Source organism: Myxocyprinus asiaticus, chromosome 21 (genome assembly GCF_019703515.2).
Source record: "Myxocyprinus asiaticus isolate MX2 ecotype Aquarium Trade chromosome 21, UBuf_Myxa_2, whole genome shotgun sequence".
Classification (NCBI taxonomy): domain Eukaryota; kingdom Metazoa; phylum Chordata; class Actinopteri; order Cypriniformes; family Catostomidae; genus Myxocyprinus; species Myxocyprinus asiaticus.
In genome coordinates this window covers 7,602,796-7,620,613 of record NC_059364.1, presented here as the reverse complement: position 1 = coordinate 7,620,613, position 17,818 = coordinate 7,602,796, and the positions used below count along the sequence as shown (strand labels likewise).

General features: G+C 36.7%; 1 protein-coding gene across 1 annotated transcript in view; it reads left to right on the top strand.

Annotated features, from left to right (window-relative positions):
* The window catches only part of cdh23 (cadherin-related 23), a 340,743-nt gene that overhangs the window by 218,621 nt on the left and 104,304 nt on the right, over positions 1-17,818 (top strand). The window contains exons 14-19 of the mRNA XM_051648347.1: positions 9,167-9,231; positions 10,962-11,199; positions 13,184-13,289; positions 13,604-13,731; positions 14,668-14,740; positions 16,278-16,394. Coding sequence (XP_051504307.1) covers positions 9,167-9,231; positions 10,962-11,199; positions 13,184-13,289; positions 13,604-13,731; positions 14,668-14,740; positions 16,278-16,394 — 727 coding nt within the window. The remainder of the gene's footprint in view (positions 1-9,166; positions 9,232-10,961; positions 11,200-13,183; positions 13,290-13,603; positions 13,732-14,667; positions 14,741-16,277; positions 16,395-17,818) is intronic.

Below are 17,818 nucleotides of genomic sequence, written 5' to 3'. Positions count from 1 at the left end.
CTTATAATACACTAACAAGCACTGGAATCAACAGCAACTAAGCCTTACATTTCACACACACATTTTACTGAACTATAAGGTGGCTGTGGTTTCAGCACCACAGGGGTGGACAGCTCCCCTCACATTGTCAGCAGAAACAATCCTCATTACAGAATCACTGCTCCCATGGAATAGCTGTGTGTGTGTGTGTGTGTGTGTGTGTGTGTGTGTACCTTAAGCTTTCTTACATCGAGAGACAGTTCAGACTGAGGGCAGAGAAAAGATCTGCTGTAGGTGGAGTCAGAGGTGAACATTTCTCTGCAGGATCCAGTGCAGCAGGGGGTTTCCATATCCTGCCATGTCACCTACAACTGTGGATTTTGTCATGTATTTCAGGTTAAGGAATGATTAGGGTTTCATCCTGATTTGAATTAATTTAGCAAATGAAAGGCGGCTTCAAATTTGTAAAAAGTACTTTTACCAGAGCTGTCAGTATTTTTATGAAAATTAACTATATCATCTGTCATCAATGAGACATATAACTGTCTCAAATGCTACTCGCAGTCAGTATCTTGGTCTTCTTTGGAACTACTGAATATACTGGCTATATTGTGTCTAAATGTAAGGAAACTCTACAATCCTGTCTTATATGTTTAGTTACCATGCCAATTTTGGATAGGATCTCATTTAGAACAATGAATTATTCTTAATACTTAAGATAGGAAGATTCCGTAATAAAACCCCAGCTGTATATTACACTAGCAAGCATGCATTTATGCTGTAAATGTATATACTTAAAGAGATCGTTCACCCCAAAATGAAAATTCTCTCATCATTTACTCACCCTCATGTCATCCCAGATATATTACTTTTTTCCTTCTGCTGAACACATATTAAGAATATTTCAGCTCTGTAGGTCCTCACAATGCAAGTGAACTGCTACCAAAATTTTGAAGCTCCAAAAAACACATAAAGGCAGCATAAAAGTAATCGAAACAATATTTAAGTCCTTTTTTGCTATAAATTCTCCTCCCTGCCCTGTAGGTGGTGATATACACGAAGAATGTGAAGTGCCAAAAACAAAAGAAGAAGAATGTGAAAGTGGAGACTGATCTGTCTCTCATTGATCTGTTTCTCTCTGTTCTCTCTGTTTTTCACCCACACTTATCATATCACTTCTTAAGATGTGTAGCTTGAATATAGGGTGCAATTTGGCTAAAAGCACCCCTTAAGGAAAATCAGATTTTTCCTGTTTGCAAAGAGTATCAAGATTGAAAAAAATAAAATATATATTTATTTTTAATGAACATATTTTGTGTGAAAATAATAATAAAAGAACTTTGTTTTGATTAAAAATTATTTAAAAAAAAAAGGTGGTGAGGGGTCATTTTACCACACACTTATTCAAAATAACCATTTCAGAAAAGGGTGCACCATTTTCTGTTCATTTCAATGAACCCCCCCAAACTCTCCTTTTACTTATTGGATGGTTATTTAAAAACGTTTGATTGAATCAACTGATTTTTTTTTTCACTTGTTGTAAACATAAATCTCCCAAAATGTTCTTATTATTTTCTAACATGTTTGCAGTGGAACAAAATAAAGTCATGCATGCACAACCCCACACTGTCTATTGGGGGCTTGTTAGAGCATGTGTCCTTATGCGTGCATGCACACACACACACACACACACACACACACACACACACACACAGAGGCATTGTTTAATATTAATCAGTGATGGCAGTGGTTATCATTATAAATATTTATAGTGATTTAGTGCGTATGTGTCTCATGAGATGAGGTCAGCTCATATCTGCTAAATTGCTTCTTTGTTTTCAGTCTGGCTTTTGGCTGCAGTTTGTTTGCATTTCTCCATGTCCTATTTATTATACACTCTCTTTTCCTTCAGCCATTATAGCACTAATGGATTTCCATCCCTTTGAGTGTCTGTGTGTTTGTGGTGATTGTGTTGGTTCATTCATTGTTTCTGTTTCTGTGTGTCGGGCAGTGCGTTATCATGGTTTATTTATGTTTGTATATTCCTTTGTTTGTTTAATCACATAATTTCTCCTTGAGGTGAGAGTTTTGATTAGTATATATTTGTGGGTAAATATTCATATGTGGACATATGACCATGTGTTTCTTTTAATGAAACACAAAAGGGGATATTAGGCAGGATGTCTAAACTTTTCTTTTCCATATAATGAAGGAGTAGAGAAGAGGGTCTTTTGTTTTGACAAAAATTTTCATTTTTCTTTATCTGTCCTAGTTTTCTGATCTCATTATTTTATCAGCTGTTCTTCACCTCCTCTCTCTATTTTTCTTTCCCTTCAGTCTTATTTTGTTCTCCTATAATTATAAAGAGTAGGATGGTGGAAGACAGTTGCTGATGATGGTCTGTCTATAAAATGTAGCTGCTGGCTATACAGACCTCATATTCATACTGTCAACTCTCAGTTTTGGTAAATTGTTTCTTTTGCACTCTCTCTCTCTCTCTGTCCACGTCACTTTCTCATTTTCTCTCTTTTCTCATCCCTTTCTTCATGTCTCTTTAAATCACTATTTTACTCATTTTCTTATCACTGCTCTCCAGTCTGTTAAGACGATCATCTGTGTGTGTGTGTGTGTGTGTGTGTGTGTGTGTGTGTGTGTGTGTTTGTTTATCTAATTGCTGTAATAGGTTTATTCAGTAAACAGTTGATAAGACTCAGACTTAGCCCTGAGGCAGCACTTGTCTTTCCTGTTCTGTGATGTTTTAGCTATTTGAAATATATATGAAAAATACATTCCTCTAGTTAATTTTGAATCATAGCCATTTCTTCTGCCCACTTATTAAAAAGGCCGCTGAATGCTGATGTACATTTTGTGTTTGGTTCCAGCTAGATATAGTCTCACCAGCTTCTGGCAACCTTCTGGCAACTTTATGACAACTTTTACGCCTTGTCATCATTTTGACATGGAGCTGTCTGATTGTGCGTTTGGTCTAATCCTATAAAACCGGAACAATATTCATTTCTGTCAGATGGCTTTAGTGAAACAACTCACAAAAGTTAAATGCATGTGAGATAAATTTTTGGCTTTCTTACTGCATTCAGCAAGATAAACTCTCTTAAAAAGAGTACAAAATAATTTCTACAGAGTAAAAGTTTGTTGTTACATTCTTATTACAGCATTACTGCATTGTTATTACATTGTCATTACATATGCTGATAAATTTCAGTGGAAACCACTGAGTGTAAAATAGCCGCTGCTAGTGGAATGTTTTTAATACAGAAATGTAAGAGATTTACTGTAGGCTACGTCTACATTATTCTGGATGAATTTGAAAACAGCATTTTTGTTTTCGGAACGCTCTCTGTCCACACTGCCATTTTCAAACTTTTTCCAAAAGTTGCTCATCCACACTGAAACGTATGAAAATGCTTAAATTCCCATACTGCACATTCGAAAAAATTTATGAAGCATCATTTCCATGTATCGTTTGAAACGCAATTGTTCTCTTGCTCCACCGCCGCAGAGCAATTCCAAGTAAATTTCCCATCACCTTTGAAGTAATGCAGTGTGAAGGTTATACAAAGTAACACTGATCTTTAAAAATGCTATCAAAGTGGATAGCAGGCACAACAACGCTGTTACAACATGGATCACCATCTTGAATGTTTTTGGTTGAATGGATCACATGTCTGCGACAAATGACAACAAATATGTCATTGTTTTCAAATATCTCTGTTTTCCCCGTCCACACTATAACGTGAAAACAGCGTTTTCAAATTTATCCACTTGGAAGTGCCTTTTCGAAAAGCTCTGTTTTCGCTGGACAAAAACGAAGTCTCAGTGTGGACGGAAGGCCAAAACATAACTAAATTAATGTGTTTTCAAACGTATCAGTGTTGACATTATGTGGGCCTTAATGACAGGGATGTAATTAACTAGACATATTGGAGGACAGAGATTGAAGAGAATGAAAGAGTGGCAGAGAGAAGGGAAGTAGATTCAAACCAAATTCAAATTTTTTTTTTGAAAAAAATTCAAAAATGTTTTTATCATCCAGGATGTCGGTAAGGGTATATTTTCATTGGATGGTGAGCAATTGTTGGTGTGTGTGTTTATGTAAACTTTGTGTGCACATCAGTTATATTGTCACAGATTTGTATTTAGCAGGATTTGAATAGATGTGTTTAAGTGTGCGTGTGCATTTGTGTGTGTGTGTGTGTGTGTGTGTGTGTGTGTGTGTGTGTCTGTAAAATAAATGTTCTTATAACACTAAGCAATCAGCATCATGCTACTGTGATTTGAAGAAGATAAGGGGTATTCCTCAAACATAGCTTTCAAACAAAATGCTGTAAATATATGTTTGATATGTTCTGGTATGTTTGGCATACATTAACATATTTACAAACACACCCATATACACATGTGTTTCTCTAGCTATCTAAATGGGGATATAACATATATAGTATATAACATAGGAACATGAAGACTAACCCCAAACTTTCCCATACAATAATTTTTTTTGCATGTTTAGAATAGAAATAAACAGTATATATGAATCACTTTTCCCTTTGAGGATGTACCCAAAATAATCTTTTGTCAGATTTAGTTTACTTCTGAAGAGATTTTTTTTTAGCTAATCTCTGTAGATTAATGAGGCCCTCTGTGTGTGAAGTGTGTGAGTGTGTTTTGGCAGATTACTCTGTCACTAACAGGTCTATACAGCATTTACTCTGACCACAAAGAATACTCTTTCTATCACACACAAGTACACACAAAAGTACACACTCACTCACTCACTCACTTAAGTGTCTAGCCCTTTTAGCATCAGGGCTTAACAATAAAAATGAGGCCAGTGTGCAAGAGTTATGGGCCAGTTGACAGAAGTGTCACTTGCTGTACAGCGTTGATACTACTGCATGTTTTATATGCATTTATCATGTACATGTCTTTTACGCCATGAATGCTTTAACATTTTGTTTTAACATTGATGTATTTTGTTCATTGTTGTTGCAAATTCTGCTGATTAAAATATTTATATTTACAATATACCGAGGCAAAGTAATCTAGCTGACAAGCACAGATTTTAGGTTTTGTCAAAATTGTGATTATGACTTCTGTTTGTTGTGGAAGCAATAGTTGGAATGCGTTGAAAATAATAAACCAAAATTTGGAAAAAGTTTGGATAAATGCTTTGGATAAAAGCATCTGCCAAATGCATAAATTCATCGTATGCCATTGTTTTTTCAGCAAAAGTGTGTTTGTAATTGAGTTACATTATAGCTGTGTAATTTATCGATTTTGTTGTAATTTAAAACCTAGTAATATTTGTGTTGTTTTTGTAAAGAAAATTTGAAGGGATAGTTCACCCAAAATGTGTTGTCTCATCTGCCACAGGTGGACCTCTTTGCCGTCACTCTGCTTTAATGCACACTGAAATGTTTCTGACATCTGTCATTCAGAGAGAATGGTCTTTTCAGGGTTGGGTCCAAAATATCAGGTCCTCGTTCAATGTTGTCTCCATTCCTGCTCTTTGACTGAAGTTTAGTGTCTTTGTGTTTTTGTTGGGCTGCTGTCTGGAGTTTGACGTGTGTATTTGTGTGTTTCTTTGTCAACTGAGGAGAAAAATGGGGCAGGAAGGAGGGATGGATGGAAGAGAATGAGAGAGATGGCTATCATCTCTGCCATCCTCTCTCAATTCTGATTCCTGGCTATCTCACCTGCCCTGCATTAAGCCCCCTGTCATCATAGCGACTGATGTCATGCTAACACCTTGAGCCCCAGCACTGTTATCACTGCACTTATGGGCCTGTCATTCCCACTGAGATAGAGAAAGGGGGAGAGAGATAAAGAAAGAGAGAGGAGATAGGAAGAGAATGATGAAAAGGGGAGGACTTTGTGGAAAAGGGGACGATGTGGGGACTTTGTGTTATTTTAGTCTTTGTTTGTTTGTTTCTTGTTTCTGTAATTTGTCTTTTGTTCAATAATTCTTTCAATTATTATTATCAATTATTATTCTTTCTTTTGGTTCTTTTTTGTTTGTTTGTGTATTCTGTCATTTGTTTGTAAGTTCTTTGTTTCTGTCTTTCTTTTGTTCTTTTGTTTGTTCTTTCATTTGTTTACTTGTTTTTTCTTTTGCTTGTCTGTTTGTTCGTTTGTGTGTTCTTTTGTTTCTTTTATTCATTAATTTGTTCTTTCTTTCATTTGTTTGTTCCTTGATTTGATTGTTTGTTCTTTTTTTCTTTAATTTGTTTTTTGTTTGTTCATTTATTTTTTCAGTGGTTTGTTGGTTGGTCTTTTGTTTGTTTATTCTGATGTTTGTTTTCATTTGTTCTTTTTTATTTCATTTGTTCTTTGTTTGTTCTTTCGTTTGTTTTAGTTCAGTTATATTCTTTCAATTGTTTGTGTGTTCTTTAATTCTTTTTTATTATTGTTTATTCATTTGTTAATTGATGTGTATGTTCTTTCTTTGTTCTTGGTTTCATTCTTTCCTTTGTTTGTTTTTTCATTTTTCCCTATATTTTGCTGCTGTTTCTTTCATTTGTTTTTGTTTTTTATTTGTATTTTTCTTTTGTTTGTCTGTTTGTTCATTTGTGCCTTCTTTTGTTTGTTTTTGTTCATTATTTGTTCTATATTTCATTTGTTTGTTTGTTTGTTTGTTCATTCCTACTCTCTTCACAGTTTCACTTTTAGTTTACTCAGAGGTGTACGGTCATTGGGAGGCCTAGACAGAATCAAAAATTGTTGCCCTGATTTTGAAGGAAAATCTGCAGAATTCTGCAGAATGGATTAAAACATAGAACATTGTATCAAACAGAGCAAAGAGTACTAAACTCTAGCTGAAATCATTATGAAATGAGCCACACTATTTAATAAACAAACATGCAAGGGGTGGGGGATGTGTAGAACTTTTATGAATGACCGATGTTGGTATTCTGCAGAAGCCTGCAAAGTTTTATGTAGACGTCTGAGCACGCAGATTCTGTCTGGGCCTGCTTACTGGCTATTTATTTGATTATTAAGATGAGAGAAGGGAACTTTATGGTCCACCACTATTCTACCCATATTCTGGTCAAACTCTGCTGGCAGTCTTTGCAATAAACTGCTTTGGTCGGTTGGCTGAATACACTGTTGTGAGTTGTCAGTCGGGCAGTGGCCATAATCCATACACACACACACACACACACTCACAGGGTGAGATCGTCATCAGGGCATGTTTGAATCATGGATTCTAATAGTGGCACTGACAGCAGTCCACACTCACAACACTCTATGACCCTGTACAACAACAGCACCACCAGTCAACTGAAACCTCATTACCAGAACCCAGCCGTGATCAATCAGACACAGAGAGAATGAGAAATTAGACAACATGCCCTTACACCATACACTTACCTTGACGTTAAAGGAACAGTTCACCCAAAATATAGCCTACGGATCTAGCATTAACACACTATATAGTTGTTAAAGAACTCATTTAGGACTATGCACAAATTGTAAAAGTGATTACAAACAGATAGGTCCGGTCCTGGATGCTGATAGGTCAATGCACTGTTCTAGCTGTTCTCAAATACACCGTATAGTAATAGTCACAGAAACACATTACCATACCTGCATTTTTGCAAAATAATTTTTATGTGGCTCATTGCGTGTCGACACATGAGACGAAAGTGTCATAGAAGCATAAGCTACCATGTACATGACTGCACAGCTCCTATAGAGGCCAGCTATTAACCTTTAATAAAAACCTTGGCATTAGGTAGGCATGTGGCATCATTGTGTTCAGATTTGTATCCTACTAAACGTCATTTTAAAAAATTAACTGTGATTGCTCACTTTACAGTCAGATGGCCTCTTGCTGTCTTAGTTGGCGATTCTTAGTCAACACTTAGCAGTGAGAAACTCTGCTTCACATTTTCAAGACATAAAACTGCAGAGATCAGTGTAAGCCCCAACAAATGGAGCCCCAACAACACATTCACAAAGAGCTGAAATCTGCTTGTAACACACCTGCACATCTGATGGATTATCATTTGTATAAGAAAACTAATTCTCTCTATGTCAGGATATAGCAGATGTTAAACTGTGTATGTGTGTGTGTGTGTGCATGTGAGGGAAAAGCACCATTTCTCATATTCTATTTTTCTTTGACACACACAGCTGTGCTGTTGTTTCTGTGGTAGCTTTTTTTCCATTTTGTATTAATTTGCATAAAGATACAAGTGAGGTCTTGAATATGCTTCCCTTAGCCATCTCTGGATCACATCACTCACACAAACACACACATATATCGCACTCTTTTTATGTCATTCGTACCCTGTTATTTATTACATACCAACTACATCACCAAGATGTCTGTACATGTGTTGTACTTATAACAAAATGTATTGTCATTTTGGAAGTACGTGTGTTGTTGATTAGATACCATATTTGACTTCAAGCAATTCAGCATATGTCAATGACAGTGTTTGTGTTTTCACCTGTCAGTGCTGGAGTAAGTTTTTACTGTGTTAATATACTTCCTCTTATCTCAGTTTAATATTCAGAGACAACTATAAGTAATCCATTCCTGGATTGATTCATTGGAAAGTGTAAACACTGTGGTTCTGTGGCATTTTGAAACATTGCTCTGTTTGCCTGAGTATCCAGACCAGCCCTTCACAACAACAATAGAAGATGTGGGGAGTGTTCAGGAAACCTGTTTGAAAACCATTATTTTTCCAATTCCATTCAGTGACGCTAGTGGCTTAGAAATTACACACTTCAGCTTTAAATTCAAGACTTTTGGCACTGTTTTATAAAGGCACTTCTGATGATTAAGCGCAAATGAATAGAACGGAATTTAAAGTAAGATAAAGGTGAACTAAAAGTGAGCTTTTATTGTTTTAGGTTAGAGGACAGGGTGACTAGTTCATGCCAGCCCATCTGCTGTGAGGAGAGTTCCGGCCCTTATGGTCTATCCTGAAAGTGTGTGTGTGTGTATGTGCATGTTTGTGTGTCAGTGTTAATCGTGCAGAACAGAGTACTTTGTAGGGTTGGACAGGAGATGCAGACACCCTCATCTCAATATTAAAACACTCACTGGTAAATTATTTCCCACAAATAAACAGTCATGTGTGTATATGCCTTATAGAAGTTCATTGCTTTCTCTATCTCTCTTTCTCTGTCACTCTATTTCTCCCTCTCTCTGCAGGCCACGGATAATGACTTTGGCACATTTGGAGTGGTTCGCTATTTCTTCAGCGATGAGCCAGACCAGTGAGATTATCATTTATTAACATACTGTTGCCTTTCACACTGATACAGCGTTCTGTTTAATTTATTATTATTTTGATAGATTCGCATGCTTTTCTTGCCCGTTCCTATAGACTGATTTATTTTAAGGATAAGATTGTTTTATTGGCTATGTGTTTGGAATGAAATAGTAGTGCACTGCCTATTGCATACTGCACTTTATTAACTGTAGTGTATAGGCTACTGTACACCGATCAGCCACAACATTAAAACCACATTAAAACCACCTGCCTAATATTGTGTAGGTCCCCCTTGTGCCGCCAAAACAGTGCCAACCCGCATCTCAGAATAGCATTCTGAGATTCTATTCTTCTCACCACAATTGTACAGAGCGTTTATCTGAGTTACCGTAGACTTTGTTTGTTTGAACCAGTCTGGCCATTCTCTGTTGACCTCACTCATAAACAAGGCATTTATCGTCCACAGAACTGCAGCTCACTGGATGTTTTTGTTTTTGGCACCATTCTGAGTAAATTCTAGAGACTGTTGAGTGTAAAAATCCCAGGAGATCAGCAGTTACAGAAATACTCAAACCAGCCCATCTGACACCAACAGTCATGCCATTGTCCAAATCACTGAGATCACATTTTTTTCCCCATTCTGATGGTTGATGTGAACATTAACTGAAGCTCATGACCCATATCTGCATGACTTTATTGCTGCCACACGATTGGCTGATTAGATAATGGATGATTGTTGGTGCCAGACGGGCTGGTTTGAGTATTTCTATAACTGCTGATCTCCTGGGATTTTCATGCACAACAGTCTCTAGAATTTACTCCGAATGGCGCCAAAAACAAAAAACATCCAGTGAGTGGCAGTTTTGTGGACGGAAACGCCTTGTTGACTGGAGAGGTCAACAGAGAATGGCCAGACTGGTTCGAACTGACAAAGTCTACGATAACTCAGATAACTGCTTTGTATAATTGTGGTGAGAAGAATATAATCTCTGAATGCTATTCTGAGATGCAGGTTGGTGCTGTTTTGGCAGCACGAGGGGGACCTACACAATATTAGGCAGGTGGTTTTAATGTTGTAGCTGATCGGTGTATATACTCTCTATGGGTGAATGACATGACGCTCATTTTTTTGTCCTTTTTTGTTAACAATGCTATTCAAAAATACATTAAAAATGCAATTCACACAAAATAATTACTTAAATACATCTACTATCATAAACATGTTTTCAAAGTCATTTTGATATTTTTTTCAGAGGCTTAAAGTAAAAAATGTCTTAAGTGGTGTAACCGTTTAGAGACAGTAAAAAAAAAATCATTAAAATCGGAATAAAAAAAAGAAATGTTGGCATAAGTAGTTTGGAATTATCTTTTATTATTATTATTATTATTATTATTATTATTATTATTATTATTATTATCATGAATAAGCAGTGGAACAACTAAAATATATATATATATTATTAATATTTGAAAAAGTTTTGTCCAAATTCAGGACTTTCTTTGTGAAAGCACATTTTTGTAATATCATTAAATCTTTTTTGTTTTACTGGTGCATACTGTGCACCATAAACATGGATACTGTTAAAATAGTAGTAAAAAGTATGGTAGTATGCTATTCCAAACATAGCCTTTGCATTATCCTACTCTCTTAGAGTTAATTAATTTGTCATTTCTCCCTTGCCACATCTCATTGGTTAATGTTAACACTTTTCTGTGTGTCAATTCCGCCCCTAGGTTCTCAATGGATGCTGAGACAGGCTGGGTGACTCTAAGAGGCCGGTTGGACTATGAGCTAATGAGACGCTTTACTCTGACAATATTGGCTCGTGACGGAGGAGGGGAGGAGACTACAGGTCGACTCCGCATTAATGTGATGGATGTAAACGACAATGCGCCAGTCTTCCAGAAGGACACGTACATGGGCTCACTGATGGAGAACGAACAGGCACCACAGCAGGTCGTCCGGGCCCGGGTGAGAAACAGTGAGATGTGAAGTTTAGAAAAACAGGAGGAAGATAAACCAGAAAAACGAGTGTGCATGAATCCACTACCTACTATTCTACAGCGCTGTGTGTGGATGTGTGACATGTAACTTGTAGTACTTAATGGATTATGTCAGTTAAGTCAATGTGAAATGCTGTTTGCAACCTATTTTACTTCTGTAATCTGATAAATATACTGTAAAAGCACAATAGTATATTTAATGATAAAAATATAGGTCAAGACTTGATTTTATCCATTAGATATTGTATGTATTGTTTGGAGCCAAATCTCTCTCTTTATAAGTGGTCTCATAGTTGGCCCAATCCTGTCGCTGAAATAAGCCTGAGCTCTGTTCTGTTCCATGACTGTGGGTCATTAACTCTGTTAGTGTTCAGTATGTCTGTGTTAAGGTTTAATTGTCTCCGTGTGCGGACATAGCAACACTAATTTCAGCTCTCTGCTCTAATCTATGCTGTGATTGACAGTTTGACAGTAGGTGCAGTTCTGATTTGTGTGACCAGCAGGGGGTGTTGTATGTGTGTGTGTGTGTGTGTGTGTGTGTGTGTGTGTGTGTGTGTGTGTGTGTGTGTTTCTTTTGTAAGCGGATACAAATTAAACACACACACACACACACACACACACACACATTTTTAAATATATAAAAATCTGATTATATTATTTAATTCTGCAAAGAGAAGTTATATATTTTATTAAGGTGACATTAAACACTTAGGGGGACAACATTCAGAAATACTGTATTTCGCTTAAAAAAAAAACAAGACTGCAAATTTATATCTGCTTCAAATGAATCTTGGAGGGCATTTATAATCTGTCTTTTCATGATCAGATAGATATTCGATCAGATAAAACGCATGAAGTGACCTAGTGTAAATACTCCTCACATGAACTGTACGTAAGAACCGATTTACTTAAAGGGACAGTTCACAAGAGACTGCTGTCAATATGTACAGTGAAAAAGGAGTTACATTTTGGTCTGTTCTCACCTAAAACCAACTGGATCGCTTTTGAAGACATTGATTAAACCACTGGTGTCTTATGGATTCATTTTATGCTGCTTTGATCTCCTTTTTTGAGCTTTTGGAGGTCACCATTCACTTGCAGTGTATGGACCTATAGAGCTGAGATAATCTTCTAAAAATCTTCGTCTCTGTTCAGCAGAAGAAAGGAAGTACTGGGATGGGAAATGATGAGAAAATTTTAAAGGGATAGCTCACCTAAAACGTATAATTTTCTCAAAACAATGTAAATTCTCTCAAAGTCTCAAGCCTGAATGACTTGCTTTCTTCTGTGGAACACAACCATAGGTAGTTTGCTGGATGTATGATGTGTTCTTGTCCTTACAATTTAAGTCAGTGGGGTTCAAAATTTTCAAGCTCCAAAAAAGACATCATAAAGGTAGCGTAAAGGTAACACATATGACTCAAGTGGATACAATCACTTTGGGTGAGAATCAGAACAAAATGAGTCCTTATTAGCTGTGTTTCCACTATCGGGCCAAATGAGGGTGTGCTAGTGTGTACCAGGGCAAATTGCGTTCCCACTGTCACTTCTGGGGCTTCATCATGCCTCCTCTGGGCTTTCTCAGGGCCAATGGCCTTTGGCCCGCTGATTACCGATTGATTTTGTTCTTGCTGCTCGAGGTCCAAGGCTACTGGCCCTGGCTGGCCAGTTGATAGCCCTTGCTCGTACTGGCCCGATAGTGGAAAAGTGGCTAATGACTATTATATACTGGGAGAGGAAGAAAGTATTTTGACATAGAAGAAATGACACACTTTAGATTTAAGGTCTATAGATGACATTTCTGAAATAATGTTGATTACCACAGTGATTTAAAAAATGATAAAGTAATTTAGACTTTTCCGGTTCCAGACTTTTGCATTTAAAGTCAGGCACTTATAATTAAAGTACACAATGCTGATGTAATTACATTTGTCTCTTTATGTTTCTCACAGGCGACGGACGAGGATTCTCCTCCCAATAATATCCTGACATATTCCATCATCTACGCCTCTCAGTTCAGAACATATTTCAGTATCAGTGTGGTGGAGGGCTATGCAGGTCTGTGTAACAAATCAGAGTTTTCCCCTAATAAGATTTCACTGGTTGTTCAGGCTGTTCATGGGTTCCATTAACAAGGCCAGCGTTGCTCAGTGTGTTAAATGCTTTAGGGGGAATCGGATTTGGGTTTAACACCTTAAAGCATGCAAATACCTTTAGAGAAGCCTTTGTGACCTCTGGTGTTTTATAAATGGATTATAGATGGCTGTCTAATACACATATGCTTTTTTTTCTTTATTTGTTTTATTTTTCTATATTGATTCAATGTGTGTGTCATAACCTGTTTTTTTTATTTCATTTATGTATCTTCTCAGTCATCACCGTGAATCGTCCTCTGGATTATGAGCAAATTCCTGGTGGAATGATCTATCTGACTCTGATGGCCAAAGATGGGGGGAACCCATCCCTTAACAGCACCGTGCCCATCACCATAGAGGTGTTGGTGAGTACTAAATCCCCCTCCTCTGTTAATGGAACATTCCAGAGTGGATGTCCAATGTATACTCTTAAAAAATACAAAACAAAGGTTCTTCAAGTGAACTTTGCAGCAGGGTCAACAAAGAACCCTCCTCCTATCAAGAACCATTTTTACTCACACAAACACACCCCCACAGTTTGGGAATTCTGGATTCAGTGGTTTTCTCTGAGCTCCATTGACTGGGACGGTTAATCCACAATTAATTTCACTCTGACATTTTATGCTCTCTTATTACGATTACAATTAGACACATTTCATCTGAAATACAGCAGGAGTTTGGCACATACAGCTTACTGTTTGTGTGTGTGTGTGTGTGTGTGTGTGTGGAGGGGCAGGTTTAAGTGGTTTTGAGGACTGTTTTTAGGTTATAAACTAGTAATTACAAGGGTATTATGCTATAAATTTGGTTTATGAGGACATTTCTAGTGACCCCATATTTCAAATCACTTAAAAAAACATACTAATCGATGTTTTTTTGAAAATGTAAAAATGCAGAACGTTTTTTGTGAGGGTTAGGTTTAGGGGTAGGGTTAGGGTTAGGGGATAGAATCTATAGTTTATACAGTATAAAAATCATTATGTCTATGGAGAGTCCTCATAATGATAGCTGCACCAACATGTGTGTGTGTGTGTGTGTGTGTGTGTGTGTGTGTGTGTGTGTGTTATACAGTAACTAAACATTAAGCTGAATTCAAGTGGTAAGTCAGTGTGTATCTGATATTTAATAATTTCACATCGCCACAGCCTGTGAGTTTCCATTAAACCCCAAAAGCACTCCATCACTTCATCCAATTACATCTGAGAGCAGTTTGTTCCCTGTGGAAAATTAATGAGTTAATATTTAAAGCCTTTTTAGATATTCTGTAAAAAAAAAAATTAACCCCCTCTCTCCCTCTGCAGGACCAAAACGACAACCCTCCCGAGTTCAGCCTTTCGTCTTATATCATCAACATACAGGAGAATATCGTAGCAGGTATGTTATCAGTTATATTACCAAAAAAAAAGAAAAGAAAAAGGAATACTGTATCAACATATGGCACATCTACAATGCTCAAAACCTTACAACAACATAACTAGATTCCTGTCAGCAATGATTTACAGTGATCAGCCATCTGTGCACTAGTTCTGTTCCACACCAATGTAATATTTTGTTTGATTAAGTGCCATTTTCTCACAGCTATGGCACAGTTTTGTTTTGATGGTTTTGTTTCAGTTTCCAGTTGTTTCACCCCCAAAAGCCAAAACAACTAGAGTATGTAAGAGAATAATTACAGTTTTGCAAGGCAGCACTGCTTTGATATTCCTCGAACATTCTAGTTAGGGTATTCAAGCATGCAAGCTGATGCGTGAAATGAAAATGTCAAAAACACTATATGAGATGACGTGGTTGCTTAAAAAAATTTGCTTTTCATGTCAGATTTCATTTTACAAAAATATTGGTTAGGTTTAGGTTAAAGTTTTAGGTTAGGAATGTGCATTTTATTCATTAAAACCTCCATCTAATATTTACCTTAAAAACCTCATCTGATTACAACACCATTTCACTCGCTTTTGACGCCCCCCTCTGGACATTTCACTAGGAAACTTCAGCTAAACGTATAATGAAGCACGTAACTTAGTTTTGCAAAAACGTTGCCACAGTCACGTAATGTGAGATCAGTCCAAAAGATGGTGTCGTGTTGATTCTCATACACAGAACAACAGGAAACAAGACAAGTACTGAGTGTCATGACAAGTTAAAAATGGTGATGCTGCATTTCATTTATGCAGAACTAAAGCCTGAAACCTAAACTTACCTAAAACTAACACTATTCTTTTACTGCCTTTAAAGCACTGCTATTTCATTCATGACATGCAGATCTAGTGTTTAAACAGGTTCCATTTATTCAGTTACCCTTTGTCTGTGTACTGCATCACTTTGCACACTCTACTATGCTTCAGATCTTCAATATGTTAGTTTGTATCTTACTTTCACATCTAACAATTTCTTTCCTTTTATTTTCTTTCTTTATTTCCTTCTATATAATTGTATTTATTTTAATTGAGCAAGAAGGTCAGTTGAAGAGGAAAACAGAGAAAGAAACAGCAATATGCATTATTCTTATGCATTTATTCACTCAATCACTCAGTGCTTTTGTTCTACACAATAGACTTGTCTCCAATCTTTAGAGGAAATTACATTTGCTCTGACCAGCGTCTGTTTAAACCTTGCATGCTGTTATGCGTTTATGTGAGGGTGTCACTCTCAGACTACTATTCGCACTTCACTAAACTCTGATAATCCTGAAATCCATAAGGCTTTCTCCATCAATGCACAGTAATTTAAACATTGACCACTTCCTGTCTAAAGAACATCTCTCAAACCTTGCCTGTCTGTTCATACTTTGCCTATTTCTTCATACAGCTGTCTGTCTCACACAATTGTTATCTGATGATGTATTTACATCCTCTTACCTTTATCTTTATCTGTCTTGTTCATAATTCTTCAACCCCTTCTCTCATTCTTTTAGGAGCGACAGTGTTGTTTGTGAACGCCACAGATCTGGACGCGTCTCGGGAGTTTGGGCAGGCCTCTCTCATTTACTCCCTGCAGGGCAGCTCTCAGTTCAGACTCAACACTCGCTCAGGTGGGCAATGGGAAATTTAGGTATTCTCTTTAACCTCCTGAGACCCAAGCGTGACTGCTGTGTGCAATTTCCATTTCCCTTTTTGATTTGTAACTAGTAACACCTAATAAACATGCAGTATGTGGTCAGTGAGACTACGTTGTGAAATTTTAAATAACACTAAGCTATAGAAAGTCAGATTTTTTTTCATCAAATTGTTTATTTTGTTTCCAGCAGTGTTGGTTATTCATGTTTTTGAGACATTACAGACATTACAGCTGATTTTCTGTAAAGCTGAATAAATAATTCTTATTCAAAGTAATGTCCAGCATCATCCAATAACTGCCAACCATGGTAAAATAAAATGTAGCATTATAAAATTCAGAATCTATGTATTGATTACCATTGTCCCATGTCTGCCAAACATGTTGAGTGGTCCAAACATCATCTGCAGCCTGAAACTGAACTTTTGGTTGGATTTTAGTATTGAATGCACTTAGCTGCATAGAAAGCTATAGAATGCTCACTTGCTCACTATTTAGTGAACAACTTAACCTCCAGTGTGCTGTCTGTCTGCACTGGTCTCAGAACAGTTCAAAATGCACCTTATTTTCATCCTAACTTCATATAAAGCCTCTGAAAGCAACATTTTTCAGCTTTTGGATGAACCCAATTATTCTCAGTGTGATAATGCACAGTAAATATATAGGAATGCATTGACTAATGTTAATAAATTTACTATTGTTAATCGATTGCACAGATATATCAAAATTAAACATAACAAAATGTATATTAAAATGAAGCTAAATGACCCACAGATGTGTTCGAGTTGCAAGTTATTCTAAATAACTAACATGATTTTTCTACCTTTGAGGAAATGCAGTGCCAGTGTCCACATATGTAGACATCATGTTTATCAGCATGCTGACACGCAAAAAATGAACAGATTTTTTAAAGAGGCATATCAAACGAAACTAGCGATGCTAGTCTTTACAACCAAACAGGTTTCAATGAAAAAAAAATGATGGCATGCTGTTGTCTCGTGAACAGTATTCAGTCAGTTTTTATTCATTTAAATTATTCATTGCATATAGCGAAGCCAAAATACAACGACTACGCATGTGGACGTGGGGTCGCACGAGGTTAAATGTGAATGATTTATCAGCCAGGCCAATTTTTAACCAATATAGTATTTGGCCATTTTGAGATTACTGGCACCAGTCAATAACTTTGCCTACCTGACTAATTAACAGAAGGGTTAGTTCTCCCTTATGCCAGTTCCCAAATCTTATAAACAACCTTTTCAATGAATAATGCATATTTTAATATGTTTTAAGTGATTTTTCAATAAATACAATTATTTGAATGGTTTATTTGCTATCCTTAAATTATATAAAATGTGAGGGTATAATATACTGTATAAAGCTTAAATCTCCCCAAAATAA